Source organism: Salminus brasiliensis, chromosome 9, assembly GCF_030463535.1.
Source record: "Salminus brasiliensis chromosome 9, fSalBra1.hap2, whole genome shotgun sequence".
Taxonomy (NCBI): domain Eukaryota; kingdom Metazoa; phylum Chordata; class Actinopteri; order Characiformes; family Bryconidae; genus Salminus; species Salminus brasiliensis.
Window position 1 is genome coordinate 13,427,759 of NC_132886.1, and position 20,197 is coordinate 13,447,955.

The 20,197-nt window shown below is 40.3% G+C and overlaps 1 protein-coding gene across 1 annotated transcript; it reads right to left on the bottom strand.

Annotated features, from left to right (window-relative positions):
* Positions 1 to 908: 908 nt before the first annotated feature.
* On the bottom strand, positions 909 to 20,197 carry mmp14a (matrix metallopeptidase 14a (membrane-inserted)). Its single transcript, XM_072687495.1, has 10 exons — positions 19,632 to 20,197; positions 9,320 to 9,468; positions 8,692 to 8,814; positions 8,289 to 8,596; positions 7,722 to 7,883; positions 7,211 to 7,350; positions 5,658 to 5,796; positions 5,152 to 5,302; positions 4,812 to 4,927; positions 909 to 3,545 (listed from the first exon to the last, which is right to left on the bottom strand). The coding sequence occupies exons 1-10, from the start codon at positions 19,716 to 19,718 to the stop codon at positions 3,214 to 3,216; spliced, it is 1,707 nt and encodes a 568-aa protein (XP_072543596.1). The 5' UTR covers positions 19,719 to 20,197; the 3' UTR covers positions 909 to 3,213.

A 20,197-nucleotide genomic window follows, 5' to 3' on the forward strand; every position in this document is an offset into this window, starting at 1 on the left:
AGATATTTGTGGTGAGGGAAGGAGTGGTTTCAGTTAAGAGTCCCATAAAAGAGCATAATTTTGCAGCAAGAGGAGAAACAACACAGAGGAAGAGAAAGAATGAGAGCGAGAGAGAGAGAGAGAGAGAGAGAGAGAGAGAGAGAAGAGGGAGAGAGAGAGAGAGAAGAGGGAGAGAGAGAGAGAGACAGAAGAGGGAGAGAGAGAGAGAGAAGAGGGAGAGAGAGAGAGAGAGAGAGTGAGAGAGAGAGAGAGAGAGAGGGAGAGAGAGAGAGAGAGTGAGAGAGAGAAGAGGGGAAAAATTAAGAGAAGCCCAAAAGGAAATGTTTGAAAAGACAGTTTGGGAGTATTGAGGGCACCAGGACTTTCAGTACATTCCCTCTGTTTTTTTTCCAGAGGACAGTTCAGTGTAGCTGCATGTCTTTCTTCTCTGAGCCTGAGCACCCACGCAAACACACACACACACTCACATGAGCCATCAAATGTGCAACCTTTCTGAAAACCACAGGCTGCTTCGCCTCGTTCTGTTCTTTGCTGGAACATGTGGAAAACAACATGAAGCACGCACACACACACACAAGCACAAGCACAAAGCTATTTTAGCATAATTAGCATTCCTGATAACACTTTGAAGCCAAGAATAGGAGAACAACACATGAAGCTTGCGAACATACTGGAACAAAGAGTACATAACACAAGTGTTTTCACAAAACTTTTATTTTATTGTTCATTCCTGAAATACAAAAAAAAAAAAAAATCAAATCATTGAAAAAGCAAGACTCACATTCATTCCCTTACATTTACACCATATCATTATCATTATAAATATTCTTATCATTATCATTGTTTAAGGCTACGTTAACTACATTTCTGTGTGGATGTGTGTGCACTCAAGAAAATCCATAGCACCATTTTATTTTTCCAGGATCAGGTTTATTCCATTCCAAAGTGTTTGCTCTTCCCAACAGAAGGAGACAGATTGCCACAAAGAACCATCCCAAAACAACAAGCCTAATAACAAATGTATTTCTAATAAAGATCCACATTTATTTACGTGTTTTGGAATTGTTTACACTAATGCTTTGTGAGTGTGTGTGTGGAAGAACCTGACTTTTTCATTTTTAACATAAAAAAACAAAACTGGAAATCGTTTTGATACCAGTCACATTCTGCCTCTGTCCAGCAGGACTTAAAATGACAACAAATAATCCAAAAATGCACAAGACTACATGTGGAAAACAATAATAACAATAACCATAGTTATAATAACAACAATATCATTAATAATAACATTAGTACATGGTAACAAACACTTTAAAACATTAATATCTGGAGTTGTACCTGCAAGCCAGCTCTGCTCTGTTCTGTTGGTGTAAATGTAGATGGGCCTCCCCTCCGGAGCTGAGCCACGCTCCCACCCTGGCCTCCCTGGCCACCCTCTCACTGTTAACCTTTCACATACAGCAATCTCTACTGCTGAGACATACTGTACCAATTAAAAAGCCACTTAATATTAAGTGAATTTTATGGCAAAAGGAATCTCAAACATGAATTTTATAAAACGCTTATCTATTATCAGATTTGTATATCTGCAAGCATTGACTAGAAACCTGAGTGCAGTCCTCATATTACAGCTGACAACGCTAATTTATCTCTTTGGTAAGTGGACAACACCTCTGCCTTTACGCTCTACTCTACATTCATCAACGTCTGTAACGCGATCAACAACTGCCATGAGTGTATGATGCTGATGCTGATGCTTATTCGTATTACTGATCACAATGTCAGAATTAACAACATCCACACTACAGTCGAAGTGGGCCTTGGCTTTGGGAAACAGTTCTTGGGGAAACTTTCATTTGCATTAAGTTTTTACAAAACATAACATTCGTCACTCTTGCATATTAAAAAAAATGTCTCTTTAAACCATCAAACATCACTAGATATTTTAGGGCACAAAAAGAAACGTCTCACGAGTGGAATTGGAGCGGATACTGGATGAAGGTGCTATGAAGCGAGATGTAAACTCTGAACTGAAATAAGTATTCTCAAACATCTAATGAGACTCCTATGTGCACAGTTTACATTACAGATTTGACAAAGCTAATGATCGATTTGCGGCTTATAAAATTCCAATTTCCTTGTTCTATTCCCATCAATTCCCTTTCAAACACAGTATACATTTAGGAGGGTCAACATGTTTTGTCCAAATGCATGAACATCTACGGAAAATGGTGGCTCTGGACAATACAACCAACTTTGGCCCCAACATTTTTTGGTCCCAGAAGACAAATTTTGGTCCCAGATTTCCCTGGTAAATGTAGGCACTTGTGTTACCTCAAAGGAGAAAGGCACTGCTTAAGGAAGGGTATGTTTCTGAAGGGAAATTGTGGAGCACTGCTGAATTTAAGAGGTAAAACCCAAAGATGAGATGAAAAATTTCCAGAAAAAAACAACAAAAACAAAACAAACAAACAAGTCAATCGTGCAGCGTTGTGGCTGGAGTCGTTGGATTTTGGAGAAAGAGAGTATAAGAGAGGAAGAGGGAGAGAAGATCATATAAAAAGTGCTTTATTTTCATTCAATATAAAAGAGGGAACAAAAGTAAGGCAATGGGACATTCCCTCTTCTCCTCTGGATCTCTCTCTCCTTCACGGGTCTATTCATATCGGCAGAGCTGTACAAGTAACTACTGAGACAATATGCATTGTTCCCTTTTCTATCATTGTTCCCTCCTTTCTTTTCTCATCTCTGTGGTTCTGTAAACATTCTCAAACTCAAGTCCTCATCTCCATCCATCTCCACCTTTTCTCTCCATCCCCTTCCATACCTTCTACACCCTTTCACTGCAAAACTGGTACTTTGGCAAGTGAAAACAGCTAAAATGTAGTCAATATGTGGGATGATTATGAGACTGTTCTAGGAATATTATAAGATTGTTCAATCCGATTCTATGTATATTAAATCATTTAATTCCATAGATGGATAATGTTTCTAGCTTGAAGAAAATGTATCTACCAGTACCAGATAAAGTAACCTACAATACATAAACATATCTATAAATACTCATATAAGCATAATCTTATAATACTTGTACAACAATCTCATATCGTAGAATTCTAAACTGAATCTAAACTGACTACACTGAATGTGTTTTCACTTGTCAAAATATCACCGGTTGCAGTTTTCCTTTTTCATGTACCCGTCCCTCCGTCTCTAAACCTTGTCCAGTAGGGAGCGCTGGCAGTAGAGAAGGCGTCGTGGAGTACCGTAGCGGCGGAAGAACAGCAGCGCTCCCAGAGTGATGAGCACGCAAGCCAAAAGGAAAAGCGGGATCACTATGGCCGCCGCCCCTCCAGCAAAGCCCCCCGACGTCTCGTCCACCTCGATGATGATCACCTCCTCGTCTGTGCTGGCCCTCTTTTTAGGCTCCTCTCCGTCACAGCCCATCCAGGCAGTGAGGACGGACTTGGGGTAGCCTGCCTCCACCTTGGTCTGCTGGTTGTTGAACTTCCAGTATTTGTTAGCTTTGTAGAAGTAGGTGTAGGCTAAGGATCAGAGGAAGAGAAGAAAATGAGATACAGTGAGTTCTAGATCAGACTCACACTCTAACACTCTTAAAAAAAGGGTGCTACAAATTAGGCCTTGTCCTAGACTACACAGAAGTCTGAATGCAGATTTTCCATTCACAGAAAATGTAGTCCATGGTTGTGTCCCAATTGCATACTTACTAATAATGACTAGTTTTTGAGTATGGGTACTCAAAAATGTACTATAGATACAATGTCAAAGTTGAGAAGAATATTCAAGATACATTCTCAGAACCGGGCGTTTTTTAAGTGTGGTTAAGATGGACACTATTATCCGATAATGAAATGCGAAACGGAAAGGAAAAAGCTACTCATGGCTGGAACAATTATTAGAAAAAATGGCAGATAACAACGCAAGTGCAGTGGCTAGTGGCAGGAAAGTGTCTAGTGGCAGGAGTGATACAGGTGATGTATGTTGGCCCAGCAAGGCCTCATCATGTCCTGTTAGTACAAATGGGCTAGTACATTAGTACTGCACTATTAACATTAGTATATGGTCTATACCTTATAGTATTAGTGTGTAGGCTTAAACCTTGTTCAGAAACAGGATTGTAAATGTATGTGATTAAAATGGGTCAATGGTTACACAAAAAATAGACCCACAAAAAAGGAAATTCTAGACAGGAAATTCAATGTAAAGGTAGCAACTATGCAACATTTTAAAAATTCAGTGTATTCACATTTCAGTAATACATAATAAATAAATAAAGAACGCTTCTGATCTACACAAATCCCAACCCTACACTTAACACTAGTAAAGAAAATAAAATCTTGCACTTTCAGTGTTTCCCACAGGTCAGACACAATCCTGGATGAACACTGAAGGTAAATATATAGATTCTATAGATCTAAATCCATTTAGTATTTGTTTACTAATACGCTTCTACAAATAAAGGTTCAATAAAGGGTTCTTTGTGTGAAACCATCTAAAACCACTTTTAGTTCCCTGAAAAATTTCTGAAGAAATTACAGTATAGCAAAAAAAAAAGAATGAAAAGGAGCTACATCAGCATATTTTACATCATCGTGGTACATCTGGCCCAGACATGCAGTTAATGACCACACACAGAAGAGCAAACATACACGCACACTGGCAGGAAGTACTCTGCTGAATCAGAACCTCCGGCTCTAACTAAAACACCATTACACCTACTCATATCCTTCCTATACCCCCTAAAGGCATCGCAACCTGAGGTATCACTCCCAGTGCTCCTGCTCTTTTACCTCCATCGTCGCTCATAATGGCCCCCTTCACATTTTCAGGCACCCCCTGCCACATGCTGATGGGTTTGGGGTAGTCAGAGTTCACAGAGCGGGTGTTCTCATTGAAGCGGTAATATCTGCAAGCAGGACCAGAGAAGAGGAATAAGATATGGGGAATTGGAAAGAAAAGAAGAAAAGACAGTATACAGACATAAATAGAAGAGGAAACAGCATCATTTCACAGAAGCTCAATACAGAACAGTACAGCCACACTCTTGCTATAATTACTTCTCTGTGGCTTCCTTAGACCCCTTAAACATGATGCCACTTCCTCAGTGTGGAGGAAGACCAGATCACTCACTTGTTGCCTCTGAAGAAGTACGTGTTTCCAGTGGGGGTGTAGTAGAGGGCAGCGTCCAGCCTGTCTTTAGGAAGGCCTGTTCCTAGCTCCTTAAAGGTTTTAGGATATCCCTGATCCATGGTAGCCTCGCTGAACACCCAGTACTTATCACCTACGGAAATTGAGAAAGAGGAATCAGGGTATTCTCATGGGACACTTCATTAGACAGACATACCTTGTCTGTACATCCCGTCGATCTACAGTTTGAACTAGAGAGTGTAGCTCATATTTTTCATGTGCAATTTGTTAGTCATCAGCAGCCAGACCATAGAATCAGCACTGACTGGATATTAAGGTGGTGGACCACCTTTAACTCAGACACCGAGATGTGTAAAAACCACAGCAAATGACGTTGTGCCTGGTACACTCATACTATATCCACAATATTTAGTCAGTGGTGGTCTTAGGTAGTTAACTAAGGGCTATTTTATAAACACAGTGAACACATCAGTGTAAACAAAGTGTACCTTTAAAGAAGACAAATTTGCCATCTGAACGCTCATAGGCAGCGTTGATAGAGGGTGGCAGGCCCTTCCAGAAGTGTCCGATGGGCATGGGGTAACCCACTTGAGGCTTACCATCACGCATTCGCCAGAACCATTTCTCCTACAGGAGTGAGAGAGACAAAGAAAGGGCAAATTACACATACATACACAAACTGTGTCACTATCAGTGATACAGTGTGTTCTGGGTAAATACTACAGACCCTCGCTTTCAGGCACAAAAACGTGTATCTCCAAAACAGCAAATTATATATATATATATATATATATATATATTACAATAATTAATTTGAAAAAATACACAATTTAAACAATTAACAACCTAACATTTGTTGTCAGGACAACAAGTTACTTTGCTATTATTATAACTGTTACTATAATTATTTAGTATTATTTCAGTACCCTAAAATAATAATATATTATGTTAAAATATCATCATTTTAATAAAAAAAACAACTAATATATAAGCACAAGTATTTAACAAAAACAATAGTACGAGTTTAGACACCAAGAACCAAGAATCCAGTATTCAATTCTGTTTACTACAGAACTACATTAGAACATCTTAGTATACTTAGCATCTATCAGCATTCCAGCTAAAGGCTTAAAAACATAGGAATTAGGAACAAAATGTCACTGTCTAAAGTATAAGTGAGTAAAATGTGGATATTGTTCCTCACAAATACACATAAGTGAGTATAAGTTTTATATTTTTTAAATAATATTGCATCTCAAATTGTAGGCTTATTTCACCAATGGTTGTTTTTTACCAACAGGAAGGATATACATGTAAACTAAATTAGCTATTCTTCAGTATACGTAAGAGTGAATAATAGAAGTCTGACCTCAGGCAGGCCCTGACCATGTAAGAGGTTACATTTTGTTGGAAATACCCAGAAAAGTGTGGAAATGAAACTAGTTGCGGCAGTCAGTCTCAGTCTTGCAAAAACACCAGATAGTCTATGCGTCTTTATATATAACAATGGTGATCTAGCCCAGACCACAGTCACAACAAGCATTTAGGCCCACATAGACTTATCTCATGGTGATTGCCTGGAAATAGGCCAAATGCAGTCGGTGGAAATTCTAAACTAAATATATTGGACATGATAGTGGTGGTTTAAACCTGGCTTCTCACAGCTGTAACTGACAGCTATACTATTAATGTTTCATAATACTGTGTTATATGAATAGTTATAGTAATAATAATAATAATAATAATAATAGTAACAATAATACATTTCATATTTCTTAGTAAATGTTTATAACTTTTATTTAATTCATTCATTCATTTACAATCTATTTAATTAATGTTTAAGTATCTATTTTTTCCATTCGGCAACATTTGTGTTTTGCAACCACATCTGGTCCACTTCTGGGCCATCATTCTATACAGTATGTGGGCCACACGTTAACGCCGGATGAGCCCCATGTTCAGGCCACATTAACACTGCTATCAACGTCTGCCCACTGTTGATGTTTCATGGACTCTCTAAAAGCACAGAATCTCTGTTTACCTTAAAGACAAACATCTCTCCACGCAGGATGGCAATGGTGTCAAAGTGGCCTTCACAGATATCAGGTCCAAAAGAGGGCCGGTCGGGTCTGCGTGTGGGTCGGGGAGCGGGTGGCTTGGGCACCTCTCCTGATCCAGCACCTACAGGTGGTTTGGAAATGTTTATTTGATTTTGCATCTTATTCCAAAAGCCCCTCAATTGAAACCAAGAAAATGTATGTGAAACATTAATCAACTTGATATTGTCACAGTGCACAGTGTTACATTTTCATTCCAAATTCAGTGGACACTTTAAACACGAGTGATATTTGCTACTTAGCATCTTATTTTTTCTTAAGCAACATTCCAAAAATCCTAGCCATCTTAGCACAAGCAATAACACAGACTTTGAGCTTTTATTATCAACAGTAGTGATGGCCTGGAAGCAGAAAGAATGTTTCTTTATTTATTCCTGCTAAGCACAGCTGTGATTTAAAGCAACAGTGGTGGGACCATTAGAGAAGCAGACCTACCGTAAATCTGCTGAATTCCTCGCCTGTCATCGTCGGGCAGCACAAAGTTCTCAGTGTCCATCCATTGGTAGAACGGAGCCATGATGGCAGAGGGATCGCCCGAGTGCTCCAGACCCAGAGCATGGCCTAATTCATGCACCGCCACCAGAAACACATCATTACCTAAGAGGGAGAGAAGAGAGAGGTGGGTTAGAAAAAGCAAGGAGGCTAAGAGAGGGGTTGGGGGGAGAGAACCATTTGATATTTTCACTAGATGTCTGGTTATATTTTCCACAAACTACACAACAGTCAGTGGAACAACTCAGCATTTGATGACCCAACCTGTAGCTTGTTCTGAACATAACCGAACACCAAACTCACTCTAAAACACTGCACTCCATTACTGCTCAGAACAAAAACATGGGCATACTGTCGTGTGTCCTAACGAGCAGCTTCCATATATACTCTAAACATGATACAGCACCAGGTCTGACAGAAAATCCCCAAACTCTGGTGGCACCTTGGTGTAATTATTAATCTCTATAATATATTCATCTCTACAATGCAGCCTCTCCTCTCCTGTTTTACCTCCTTGATCGACACTGCCAGTGGTCCACGGCTCTGCAGCGTCGAAGTGCGTGTCCCCTCCGATTCCTTGACCAGGGAAGTAGGCGTGGGCCAGGAACCCGCCTTCCCCGTCAAATGGCGTACTGTCACCATGAAAACCCTCAGCGAAGACCAGCATTATGTCGGCAAACTTCTCAGGCCTGTCTCTGATTTGATTGAATGGAATTTCACGGAATTTCAGAGGGGTGACCGCCTCCCACACCTTAAAGGCCTTCCGGATGGCCTCCTGAGTGGCGTACTCACCCACTTTAGGAGTGTAGTTTTGAATACTGAGAAGAACAGAAGAACAAAAATCAAAGCCTCAATAAAAAAGACATACTACGTGTTTTGTGAATGCTAGTATTCTTGGCTTTGAATCTCCCACCTGAATGTGATCTCTCTCTTGTCCCATTTTAACCCTTGAACTGCGTAGCGCTTTCTCCTTAGATTGCTCTTCAGCTCTGAGCCAAACTTATCTGGAACTCCACAGCGCGGTCGCTGCATCGCCCTGGGAACAGAGGAGCAAGTTTATACACCCTGTTCATTTTTATCATAAAAATACATTTTTTAAATCAATTTTATAAAAAACATTTTATCTCCATTTTTGCAGTTTTTAGGTTGTTGACATAATCTGGCAAATAGTCTTTACATATTATCACAATTTCATGATGAATAGACCAATAGAAATGCTCCAAAATGACTTTTATGTGTTTATGTGTTCTGTAACCATCCTTTTAACACTGCCTTGTGGCACTTTGTTTTGCCTGTGTGTGGAAGTTGTTCATATTTTTAGATCTAGTCAGGGACAGGCGGTGAAAATGAGCCATTTGTCTACATATGATATTTTGACATGTTAAAACAATAATGCTGATGATTATTACGTATCGTCCCTGTTAAATAAATAAACCAATGAAGTTAATTGCTTTGTGGAAATGGCATTCATTTCCCTCATTGATTGCACTGGAAATTAACCATCTGTATCCGGTTTTGTGATGGGCTGGCTAGGGACTCACTTGAGCGTGGCAGGGTCCATAGTTCCTGTGACGGTGAGACCATAGAACTTCTGCATGGCCGAGATGGCAGAGGTGATGGACTTCGGGGAGCGGATGGCCTGCGCTCTGACATCACCGGGAGGGAGGTAACCATACTGCTGTAGCCATACCTGGGAAAGAGACAGAGAGAGAGAAAGAGAGGAAGAGAGAGAGAAGAAAGAGGAAGAGACTCAGATGTGACCTCATGTAATAACATAGTCATCAAATATAATTAGCACACAACTTGCTGTTTGCCCATATATGGTTTTCTTGGTCCCACACGTCTGATTCATCAACACCTCTGAACTGTCTGATGTAAATATAAACCTCACAGCTGCCAGACAGACAGACAGTACTGCGCAAGCGGCAAAAGCTTTAGGCGGTAACAGAAACATTGTTTATGTCATCTGTAAATGTGCTCTTGGAAACATCATAAAAACACTATACAGCATTAGTCCAGTAGTCAGAATGTGTGGGTCAGTAAAGTTATTGAGATGTCAGTGAGAAGAACACAGGGTTGGTTGCTGACTCTCTGTGATCTCCAGACACTGTATAAATGAGCTCAGTTTCTCCAGCAGCTCACCTGATTTACTTTATTGAAGGACTGATCAGATAAACTAGGTGTTGGATGGGATACGTAAACACTGGTCTTCCTCAAGAAGAGCCCTGGAGAAGAGCTAACACACATCAAATGGAAATGTAATTTTGATTCATTTGTATTCATTCTTACAAATAAACAAAATCTTGAATGCCTACATTAACAGTGTTATGCATTGTGTGCATATGGCCTCACTGTCATGTATGTCTTCTTATGACCCTGAATGAACCTGAGTGTGAGTGTATGTGTCGGCCCCCATTTGTGTGTGGGCTTCATTGAGCTTGAGGATGCGTAGGTGGTGTGCTGAGTTTGTGTAGGGTGACGCCAAGCTGACTTTGTACCTGAAACGGCCTGTTTTAGCAAGTACAGCCTTACAAAAATACACATTCATACACACACATATACAGAAAAAGGGCGAGAGAGAGAGAGAGAGAGAGAGAGGAAAAAGAAGGAACAAAGAAAACTAAAAGAACAAAACACATAAAATGTAATTACAGCTTCTGGCTAGTCTGTCTGTAGCCTCAAAGTATCACATCCTCATAAACCTCCTTTATTTGTGTGTGAAATGTCACTTGGCTTGAAGACGTCACTGAAAGAAAAGCTAAATAAAGCTCTTTCCTCAAACAGACACTCACGCTAATGGCCTACTAGACACACACACACACACACACACACACACACAGAAACACACAGTTTTTCTGTCATTAAAACTGAGGAAGTCTTCTAATCTAGCTACTCTATCAGTACCCCTGATTATGGTTCCTCTCAGCATTGTGTTCTTTTTACCAAAGTAAAACAATCTTAGTAAATGTTTCTCCAAAAATGAAGAGGTCTGGCTAGCGTCAGCAGCCTGCTTAGACACACTATACTCTATATACACACTGCGCTGTCATTGGGTCATAAAGGGGAATTTTTCAAAAATCAGAGTGGTTTAGGTGTAAAATGGTTCACTTTGGAGAAACGTACACACTCTGGAAGAAGAGGCTGCGATGGGTAAAAGAAAATTGTAGATGTTTTACTTACTATCAAAAATGACCCCTAAACATAGTGCTCTTCAAAATGCTGCTGATGCAGCATCTCCGGGGAAAGCAGGGCTCCCAAGCTCCACTACAACAGCTAACAGACACCTGTGCTGACCAACATCACACTAGGAGTGATGTGGGGAGGAAGTGCCATCGACCCACCAATTGTGCTCCCTCGGACTCTGGCTGCCGATGGCAGACCTTTGTGTACATCTTAACCATGGTATAATTCAGAAATTCAGAAAGACTGATGAAATTCCCCTTTAAATTTGGCTAAAACACAAGCCCCCCCCCCCCAATCAAAAACAAAGTCTGTAAACCCGGTGTCAAATCAAGGTCAAGCAAAGACCACTTCTCAGTTCTTGGCAAATGGCTCTGACGAGAGTAAGATGCTTTGCAGCAGAATTTCCATTAAGCAGGAAACGGATGTGTGTGTGAGAGAGGGAGTGAGTGAGTGAGTGAGCTGGACTGCATATGTGGACGCACCAGTTTATGGTTCAGACAGCCTCTGTCTCCATTTTGACCACAAACTCAGTCAGAGATATTACAAAGAATTCTTCAGTAATCCTTCAGACCCCAAACCTCACAACTGCTCTCCCTCTCTCTCTCTCTTTCTCTCCCTCTCCTTCTCTTTCTCCCTTTTCCTTGCATCCCCACCCTGTTTCTACAGAGGTATAAATGCTAGTGAGTTCACTGGGGACGGACTCAGATAACACCAATGTGTCAATGAAACTGGTTTCTCTTTGTATTTTGGCCCCAGGCTACAACAGCTCCCTGAAAAGGACTCCCGACACGCAAGTCTTTGCATGAAGCCGGGATATTTGTGGAATATACTGCGCAAGGGAGCAGTGGGCCTAAAGACAAACATTACCAGTCGAGACGTCCAGGAGGTTAAGAAAGTCATGAGCTCAATGCTAACTGGCTAGAAAACATCATTCACTGCTTCATTTGGCTCAAACATTGAGTACATACAAAACGTCAGCTCAAATCCACTCAAGTAATCAACACTTAACAGGGCCTGCATAAGCACTTCTAAACTGACTCATGAAGAATAAAAGTGCTTTGTTACTGGTTTGTCTTATGAGTTATGTTAAACAATAAAACCACCAGAGGCTGAGTGGTCCAGTCCTTTTACCACAGTTAAGGCAAGCTGTTATGAACAACTAAAATTAGCAATAAACAACAGTTCCGCTGAGCACTGCTGTTCTATTAAGCAGCGGATGGCAAACTGTGGGAGTTAAGGGGGCTGCCGAAAGATCTCGACTCTAGTCTAATGTCTGCTCGGTCATTCTGAATTTTGTCCTTTTATTACATCTGTTCTAACCACATGTAAAAAGTGGTGCTTGTTTTAAATGGTATGCAATGCATTGTGAAATGCCATTCAAATAAAACAAGAGTCGACCAATCACAATCCAGGACGAGCCACGCTGCTCCCACATGTTGTAGAACACTGCCACGTCTGTGGGGAAAGTTAGCAAAATGGACAAGTGTCTGGTAAGAGAAGCTCCTGGTCTGTCAAATGAAAGTGCTTTACAGAACAGTTTTAGCACAACATCTAATTTTAACTTTTTAAGACATGTTTGGCATCCAAAGTTTGCTTCTCTAGTTTTAGCCTTAAGTAACGCAAAACTATAAAAATAAACAAACAGACCCCCAAACTGCCAAACCGCCAACTACCGACAAAATCAAATCCAAAAAAATCGACTTTTCTACAAACTATTGCTAAGCAATTAGCCATAACATTAATACCACCTGTCGAGTAAATCCTACTACTGCCACCACAACAGACCTGACTGTTCGAGGCATTGACTCCAGAAGACCTCAGAAGACGTCCTGTGATATCTGACACCAAGCCACTAGCAGCAGATCCTTTCTGTACATTGTGTAAGTTCTGTACGTTGTGAGGTGGGGCCTCCATTGATTGCATCAATGAGTCCTACGTGCCCATAACCCTATTTGCTGGTTCACCGGTTATCCTTTCTTGGTAGGTACTGACCACGGCATAGCAGAAAAGCTCCACAAGACCTGTCTGATGTTTCAGAGGTGTGTTCCGATTCACAATTTAGCCCTTGTCAAAGGGCTCATATCTTTATGCTTGTCCATTTTTCCTGCATCTAGCACATCAAGAACTTCAAGAACTGACTGTTCAGTTGCTGCCTAATATATCCACCCACTGACCCATGTTTTTCACTTCACCCGTCAGTGGTGCTTTGTATCTCCATTTTCACTGTTTTTCATGTTGACATAAAATTCATAAAATTGACAAGATTCTATAAAGAGATAGAAATTATATAAAAAAAACCTAGGATAAATATTTTCTTTATATAACTTTCATCAAAAGTTAAGAAGGTGCTGTAAAGTTGCTATTTTGGAGATACAAAATTTTTTGTAACAGCAACAATATATAAATGAATATATGTAAGTTTTGGTTAGAAGCACTGTGTGGTCAGTCAGACTGCAGGACTTTCCCTCTTGTGAAGGTTGGTGAAGGCCATATCAATGCACACACTATGCTGCTGATTCTGTGATATTCAAACTTTTCCGATGGGAAAATGCTTTATGGACGGTGTTGCATAAGTGAATACAGAGTACTGTACTATGCTGCAGTGTTCATTTCGTTTTTCTTTCTCTCTCTCGCTCCATCCCTCCCTCCCTCTCTCTGACTGCTCTCTGTGTGTGTCGTGGCTGCACTGTGGTCGCTCTCCCTATGCTGGGAAAACACTCTTCCAGTTCAGAGGGTTGAAAAACTTCCCCCCTCGTGCTCTCTCTCCTTCTCTCTCTCCTCTTTCTTATCTTTCTTTCCTGCTCTTTATCCTTCTTTTCTTTGCCTAATTTTATTTTCTTCCCTGTTGTCTTGCATCCTGCCCTTGCTTTTTCTACCCTTACTCTTTCCTTCCATTCCTCTTATATCCTCCCTTTTCTTCCCATCTCTTCCTTTCTTTTTGCCTTCTCTTCCTTTCCAGGTGTTTCTTATGACCTTCAAGTTCTCTCTCCTTCCTTCTACCCCTGTAGTTTCTTCTTTCTCGTTTCCTATATCCCTCTATCTTGCTCTCATCCGGCTCAGCAAAGCTTCAGGTCTCCTCTCACTTCAGCCAGCACTCCCAGCATGCATTAGACCTGAGTAACTCCCAGCGGTGAGCGTCAAAGGTTCTATTTAGAAGCCCTCGCCGGCTCCACCGACTGCAGAAGAGCGAATCACTGTGTGGTCAGTGTGTCAGCGAGTGCCCTGCACAGACAGGTAGCCTTTATTGAGCTTCAGTCAGTCTAGGGAGCCTTTATTTCTGGCTGGATTTGCTATTTAGGTGCTGCACTCAGATCAGGCTTAGAGCTGTGCTCAAATATGAAGGTGTTGTCCTTGCTACTGTAAAAAATTAGTATCTGAACAGCAGAGAGACTTTCTATACTACCTTACAACTGTACAGCTGTACCACAAAAGTATTTGCTGATCCAGTACTGTAGATCCACACAAATACATTAACTTGATGCAACTTCAGATGACTTAAGCACAAGCATCACTGGTTAAAAAATAAAAAGTATACAAAAGGCATAGTTTGACATTTTTACCTTTTTACCTTTAATATACATTTCTTTTTTCACTTAATATTCAGTTATAATAAGTTATCCAGTTTACCTCACCATGCTTCACCCACAAATGCATTCTGAAGTAGCATCTAGTGTGAAGTTATGTTGTATTTTGATGCTGAATTTCCTACTTTAAAATGCTTTGCTAGCAAACTTGGCTGTATTATTGTAGATAAACAAAAAAACAGGCATGTTAGCACAAATGCTAACAAAAACTATACTAGAGGTGTAATGGTACACAAAAGACATGAACTTGGTTCACACCCCGGTTTGACCTAACATGTCATCCATGTCCAGTTTCCCTTTAACCTATTTAGACCCTGCGTCCTCATATGGGGACATTGGATTTCTGCTTCTCTGCACCACAATACTTAATTTTTTAAAACTTTGACCCTTTGGCCTCATATGAAGTCATTGTTGTAAAAATGACTTCCTGTATAAAGACTACGTTTATAATGTATTCTTGTTAGCACACCAAGCAAAAGTCAGGATCTCAGGAGGTTCATTAGTGAATTGAAATAAGATGTTAAAAGCTAGAATTTTAATGAAATACTTGTTTATTTACAGTCGTTCCAATCTTGCACCAGTAGCTACACAGATGTTGCTATTGCTAAGGGCCTCTATTCAATAATTAATATAAAATAAATAACACGTCTACGGATTAACGGTATATATGGTTACTAACTGTTATAAAATAATAACAAAAAGGAGGAGCTGGGGTTGCTTCTAACTAAAAGGGCAATAATACTGTAAACGCCAACCCTGACTCTAAGCATAACCATATGCTATGACCTCACCTATGTGCCAGTGAGATAAACATCTGCTTCCTGCAAGAAAACTGAAGATGGCATCAAGACCTCCTTCTACTTTCTTCAGTTCTGAGATTTCTGAGATCCAGTGATGAATCACTGTGTTAAGGGGAATAAACAGCTGTGTGCATTGAGCACTTTGTTTTTCAGAAGAAGACAGTTTTGCACTGTTGCAACATCTTGGAATTGTCCGTACTGACCACATGATGCAGAAACGAGCCAACAAAGCGACTCGGCCTTGAACATAACAAAGTGACGATGGACTTTCAGTATTCGCTGTAAAAGTTTCCAGCCTAAAGCGGTCTTTGTGGTTTTCAGGGGTAATCTGATTTCTTTTCTTTAGGCAGTTTAATGCCTGGTATGGATGGACGGCGGGGGATTAAGAAGTCAGAGCCTTGTGCAGATAAGAAGAACAAAGGCTAAAAAAGATGGAAGACCAAAGATTAAGAAGAGGGTTAGAAAGCAAGAGAGAAAAAGGGAGGCGAAGGAGAAGTGTGCTTAATTTGAACTGGAGGGAGACAGACTGACTCAGTTGTTCCCTTCAGATTTGTGCCAGCGGAAAAAACTGAGAATTGTGGTCATCAGCGCCCGGGTCTCGGTCTCACACAGCCTGGGTGCGTGGCGGCACACATTACTGACCTATTTACACTCACTCACACACCTGATGACCAGATGATGCCAACAGCTATTCACCTAAACTGACACTAGCAGGCTCAGAGGGGATGTGTCTCTTTGATCGGTTGGATCCCATGTTTGAATGAAGAGAAATCATGTGACCACATAATGCCCACACTAGGGTACTAAACTCGCTCGTCCTGAGGTGATTTTATTGCCGCATGGACACGTGAGGTGCATCAATGGGGAGACATGTACAATTTCTATTACAGACGACCCCATGAAAAAATTAATCCAATCCCCAAAGTGCTTTGGAGAGGAATCTAGTACAGTTAGAACATCTGTAATACTACTTGGGCTAAATACATCATCTTTTTGTGGGCTGTGGGGGAGAGAGAGAAAAAGAAGGACACAGCAAGAGAATCATCCAGCTGTTTTCCATAAGTCCTGTGGCTTTTTTTCCCTTTAGAAAATCTCAACAACAGCACCTGTACCAACAGCAGAAAGTCTATACAGTCGTATCTTGGGATTGCTTAAATCTGAAAGTGGAACTTTACAGATTTCTGTTTAAAAGTGATGGACAGAGCAGTTACTAAATGCACAAATGCATGCCACAATATTAATGACACGCTAAGACAAAACTTGTTAAAACAAATATGGTTCTTTATGGAACCAAAAGTGTTTTTATGGCATTGCTCTGAGAACCCTTTGAAGCAGTTTTAATATGTAAGACTGTAGTTTAAGTACTAGTAGCTCACAAGTGAATAACAGAGATCAGAGAGCATCTATACTGGACCTCTGCTCAGATCTGCTCTGCTGTGCTCTCTTAAAAAAGGGTTTTAAATGATTCTACTGTTGTTAAAAGAGGCCAGAGGACCTGTGCATGTCTAGCTAATGCTGATATATATTATAGAGCATTACAGAGTAATAGAACATTTAGTAGGACTGCAAATGGTGTCAAATTAGGATATTTATTTATACTATTTAGTCCAGAGGTGCCTAAATATTCTGCTCTTCTAGAGTGATAAAGAATAAGCCTAGAATTATTGCGGTTAATAACGGAACTGTTCAACACATGCTTCTTTTATCCTAAAAAGATTTAGAGCCAGGTTAGCTAGCATGTGCTTACATGTGTGTCTGGGGGTTGACCTCGGGTGTGACCTTTCTTTCAGATCACATGATTCCCGCATCAGAGTCAGAGAGACTGTTATCGTCTGCGAAAAACCTGGATGAGCAGAGTGTATGCCAATGGGGCTGGATTTTCCAATCTTAGCCTTGGCTGCCTTTTGCAGTGGGTTCAGAAATGTGAAGGATGGAAAGAGGAGGAGCCAGATAAAGAGAAGCTCAGGCAGTCAGTCTTCTCATGCACTATTTTCTTTTTGTGAGGGTTTATGTTACCTAGATTAATGTCTTTCGGTTCTTCCAACTGCTGTGTGTCTCTAGCAGACAGTCATCTCTGGGTCAGACATTAGCAGCTTGATCACAGGTTGTGTGTAACACAGGGAGATGATGTCAGCTTGAGACGCTCTATTACTGTCAGGGCTGATTTCCCAGGCACAGACTGGTGCCGGACTAAAAAAGGATCTTCAGAGGTGAATCCGTAAAGTCTGTGTAATTTAGTTCAGCTCTAGACCTAATCTCTGTCTGAGAAACTGGCCTTATGCAAAGGTCAGTTGTTAAAATCTCTCACACCTGAAGGGGGCACACTTCTCTGTGGTAACATTACATACAGTCTTGGTATGCACGTTTAGGTGTCCCAGGTCAAATGACACATTTGAATTTTCTTAGTGTAAATACGTTTTTACAGGAAGCAAACTTAAAAAAAGTTTTCAGCATGTTTTAGGCACAATTCCAATTTTTTTATTTTCTGAATTTAACAGAATGGAAAAAATTAATTAAACACAATGTAATGAATATTAATTTAATTGAATATTAATGTTTTTGTTATTTGTCAAATTATGAAAATAAACAATAATTATGCTTTAGAATGTGCAGGAGAGTGTCTTTGTAGAGGACATGAACTTATTTACACTTTCTTTTTTTATTTACAACAACACCTAACTTGACCGGGGGGCCCAAACTTCTGGATAAGACTGTAAATGTAAACATCATGGGAGAACTGTAAAATATAAATTGAATGGAGAGGATGTCTTGTCTTATGTTATGATTGGATTGTAAATTGGATTGTTAATATTTTATGCAGGTTTAACCTGTCGCTCCCAACAGACCTGATACTAGGCCCAAATGAAACCCAAAAAAACCCTGCAACAAAATGGTGCTACACAAATGTCTACATTAGCCATGGTAAAAATGCTTTTCCTTGATGGACCAACTTGCTGTCTCTGCAAATTCTAAGCAGTTCTGTGTTTTCCATCACTACATAACAGACACAGCAGGATGACTGTGTTGGTTGAGCGCAGATTCTGTCCAGGCCCGCATTCTGATCACAGGATGTATCAGTAAACACTTCCTATTGTTCTGTTAATGAAACAGCGTGATTGACGTTTAAAGCAAACCACCCATCATGTATTATTGTCCACAAAAGCAGTTCAAAGCACAAATACTACAAAATGTTTTTTGGTCTTTGTTTGCTGTAAATCAATAACAATGAAAACATTAAAGCTAAGAAATCAGGTTATTAACATGAAGCGGAGAATATAAAGCTACATTTTTACATCAGGCCTAAGTGGCTACACTCTCTGTAATTATAGTGTATATTAGACAGCACATGCAGAATGTTTCAACCCCAGATTTCGATTTAGACAAACTCCATTTAGTATCAGTGTCACTTACATCCCCTTTCAGATTATGCTAACGGAAATTCTAATAACTAATGTAGCAATCTTTCACCTTAGGAAAACCAGATTTATTCCTTCCAATTGTAATTTGTTCTGAAATGAAAATGATAATAAATCTTTAAATCTGTAAATGTGTGTAAAGCTCATCTAAATAATCCATTTTTATGTTTAAAATAAAATCTGTAATAATAAATATGATTAAATCACTCACTCACTGTGTGTTTACCCATTTTCTAGCCTTTGTATAGACATTTGATCTGTGGTCCTCAAAAGCATATAAAACAAACACTCACTCACACACACACACACACACACACACACACACACACACACACACACACACTCACACATACATATATACATATATATGTACGAGAATGTCTAGCTGACTAAGAAGGCCAGGCATATGTTGTCATTCACTCACGCAAATGCTTTTACTGTATTTCACAATTTTGAGAATGCCCTGGACCTTGCTCATACCGTTTGCCATGACTCACACAGAGTCTACATGTAGTTCATACAGTTTATGCAGGAGTCTATATAATAAAGCCCCTAAACATGCCACAAAATCAGAAAACGGATTAAGCTTAAATACTTGAATGCACTTGTATTATCTGGTTGAGGTGTTTTCACTGGTTCTGTACTGCTAGCCAAATACTCAGTCACCTCAGTAACCAAAGGGAATGTCTTTCTAAAGCTTTTGTCCTGCCAGATGTCCCCACAATGCCTCAACTTTCCATCATGAGGACATTTGGTCAACACAAAGGGTTCTTGGCCACATACACACCTTCTCAAACAGAGCCACTGATGTGTGCTGGCTCTGCTCTGGTTGCTGCAAGTGTGTGTCCAAATGAATAGTAGAGCACTAACCTCTGCTCTGACTTCTTTCTCGCCGTTTGTCCCCTCAGCCATCAGGAGGATGGTGGTCAGCAGCCACAGCAGCACCGGCCTTAACATTCCTGCAAGCCTCCAAAAACACACACAAGACACACACAAAAATACAACTTCTTCTGCCTCTGCTTCTTCTTTTCTGCTGCTTCTTTTGGCTTCTTCCCAAAGTCAGATCATTCCAGAAGAAAGTGAAAAATCCTGAAATTTGTCCTTTTTTTTTTTTTTTGTCCAGACAAAAAAAAATGTGCAAATTGTGAAAAAATGCCCGAGGGAGGCTGAGAACTGAACACTTAAATAATGTATAACATATATATAAAAACAACTATTTAGGCTAAAGTTCTGTGCAAATGTGAAACCCAGGTAGAAACTTGAGGGAAGAAAAGTGTCAGAGAGCAGCAGAGCCAGGCATGAACATGGTTGAGGAACTGCTCTACAGCTCGTCGTGTCTCATCTTGTCTGCGCTTTTCTCTTTGTCCTCTCTGCTCGTGATCTCTCCGCACTCGGGTTGGTTTATGAGGAGCTGCAGACGTGGTTGATCTCGCTAT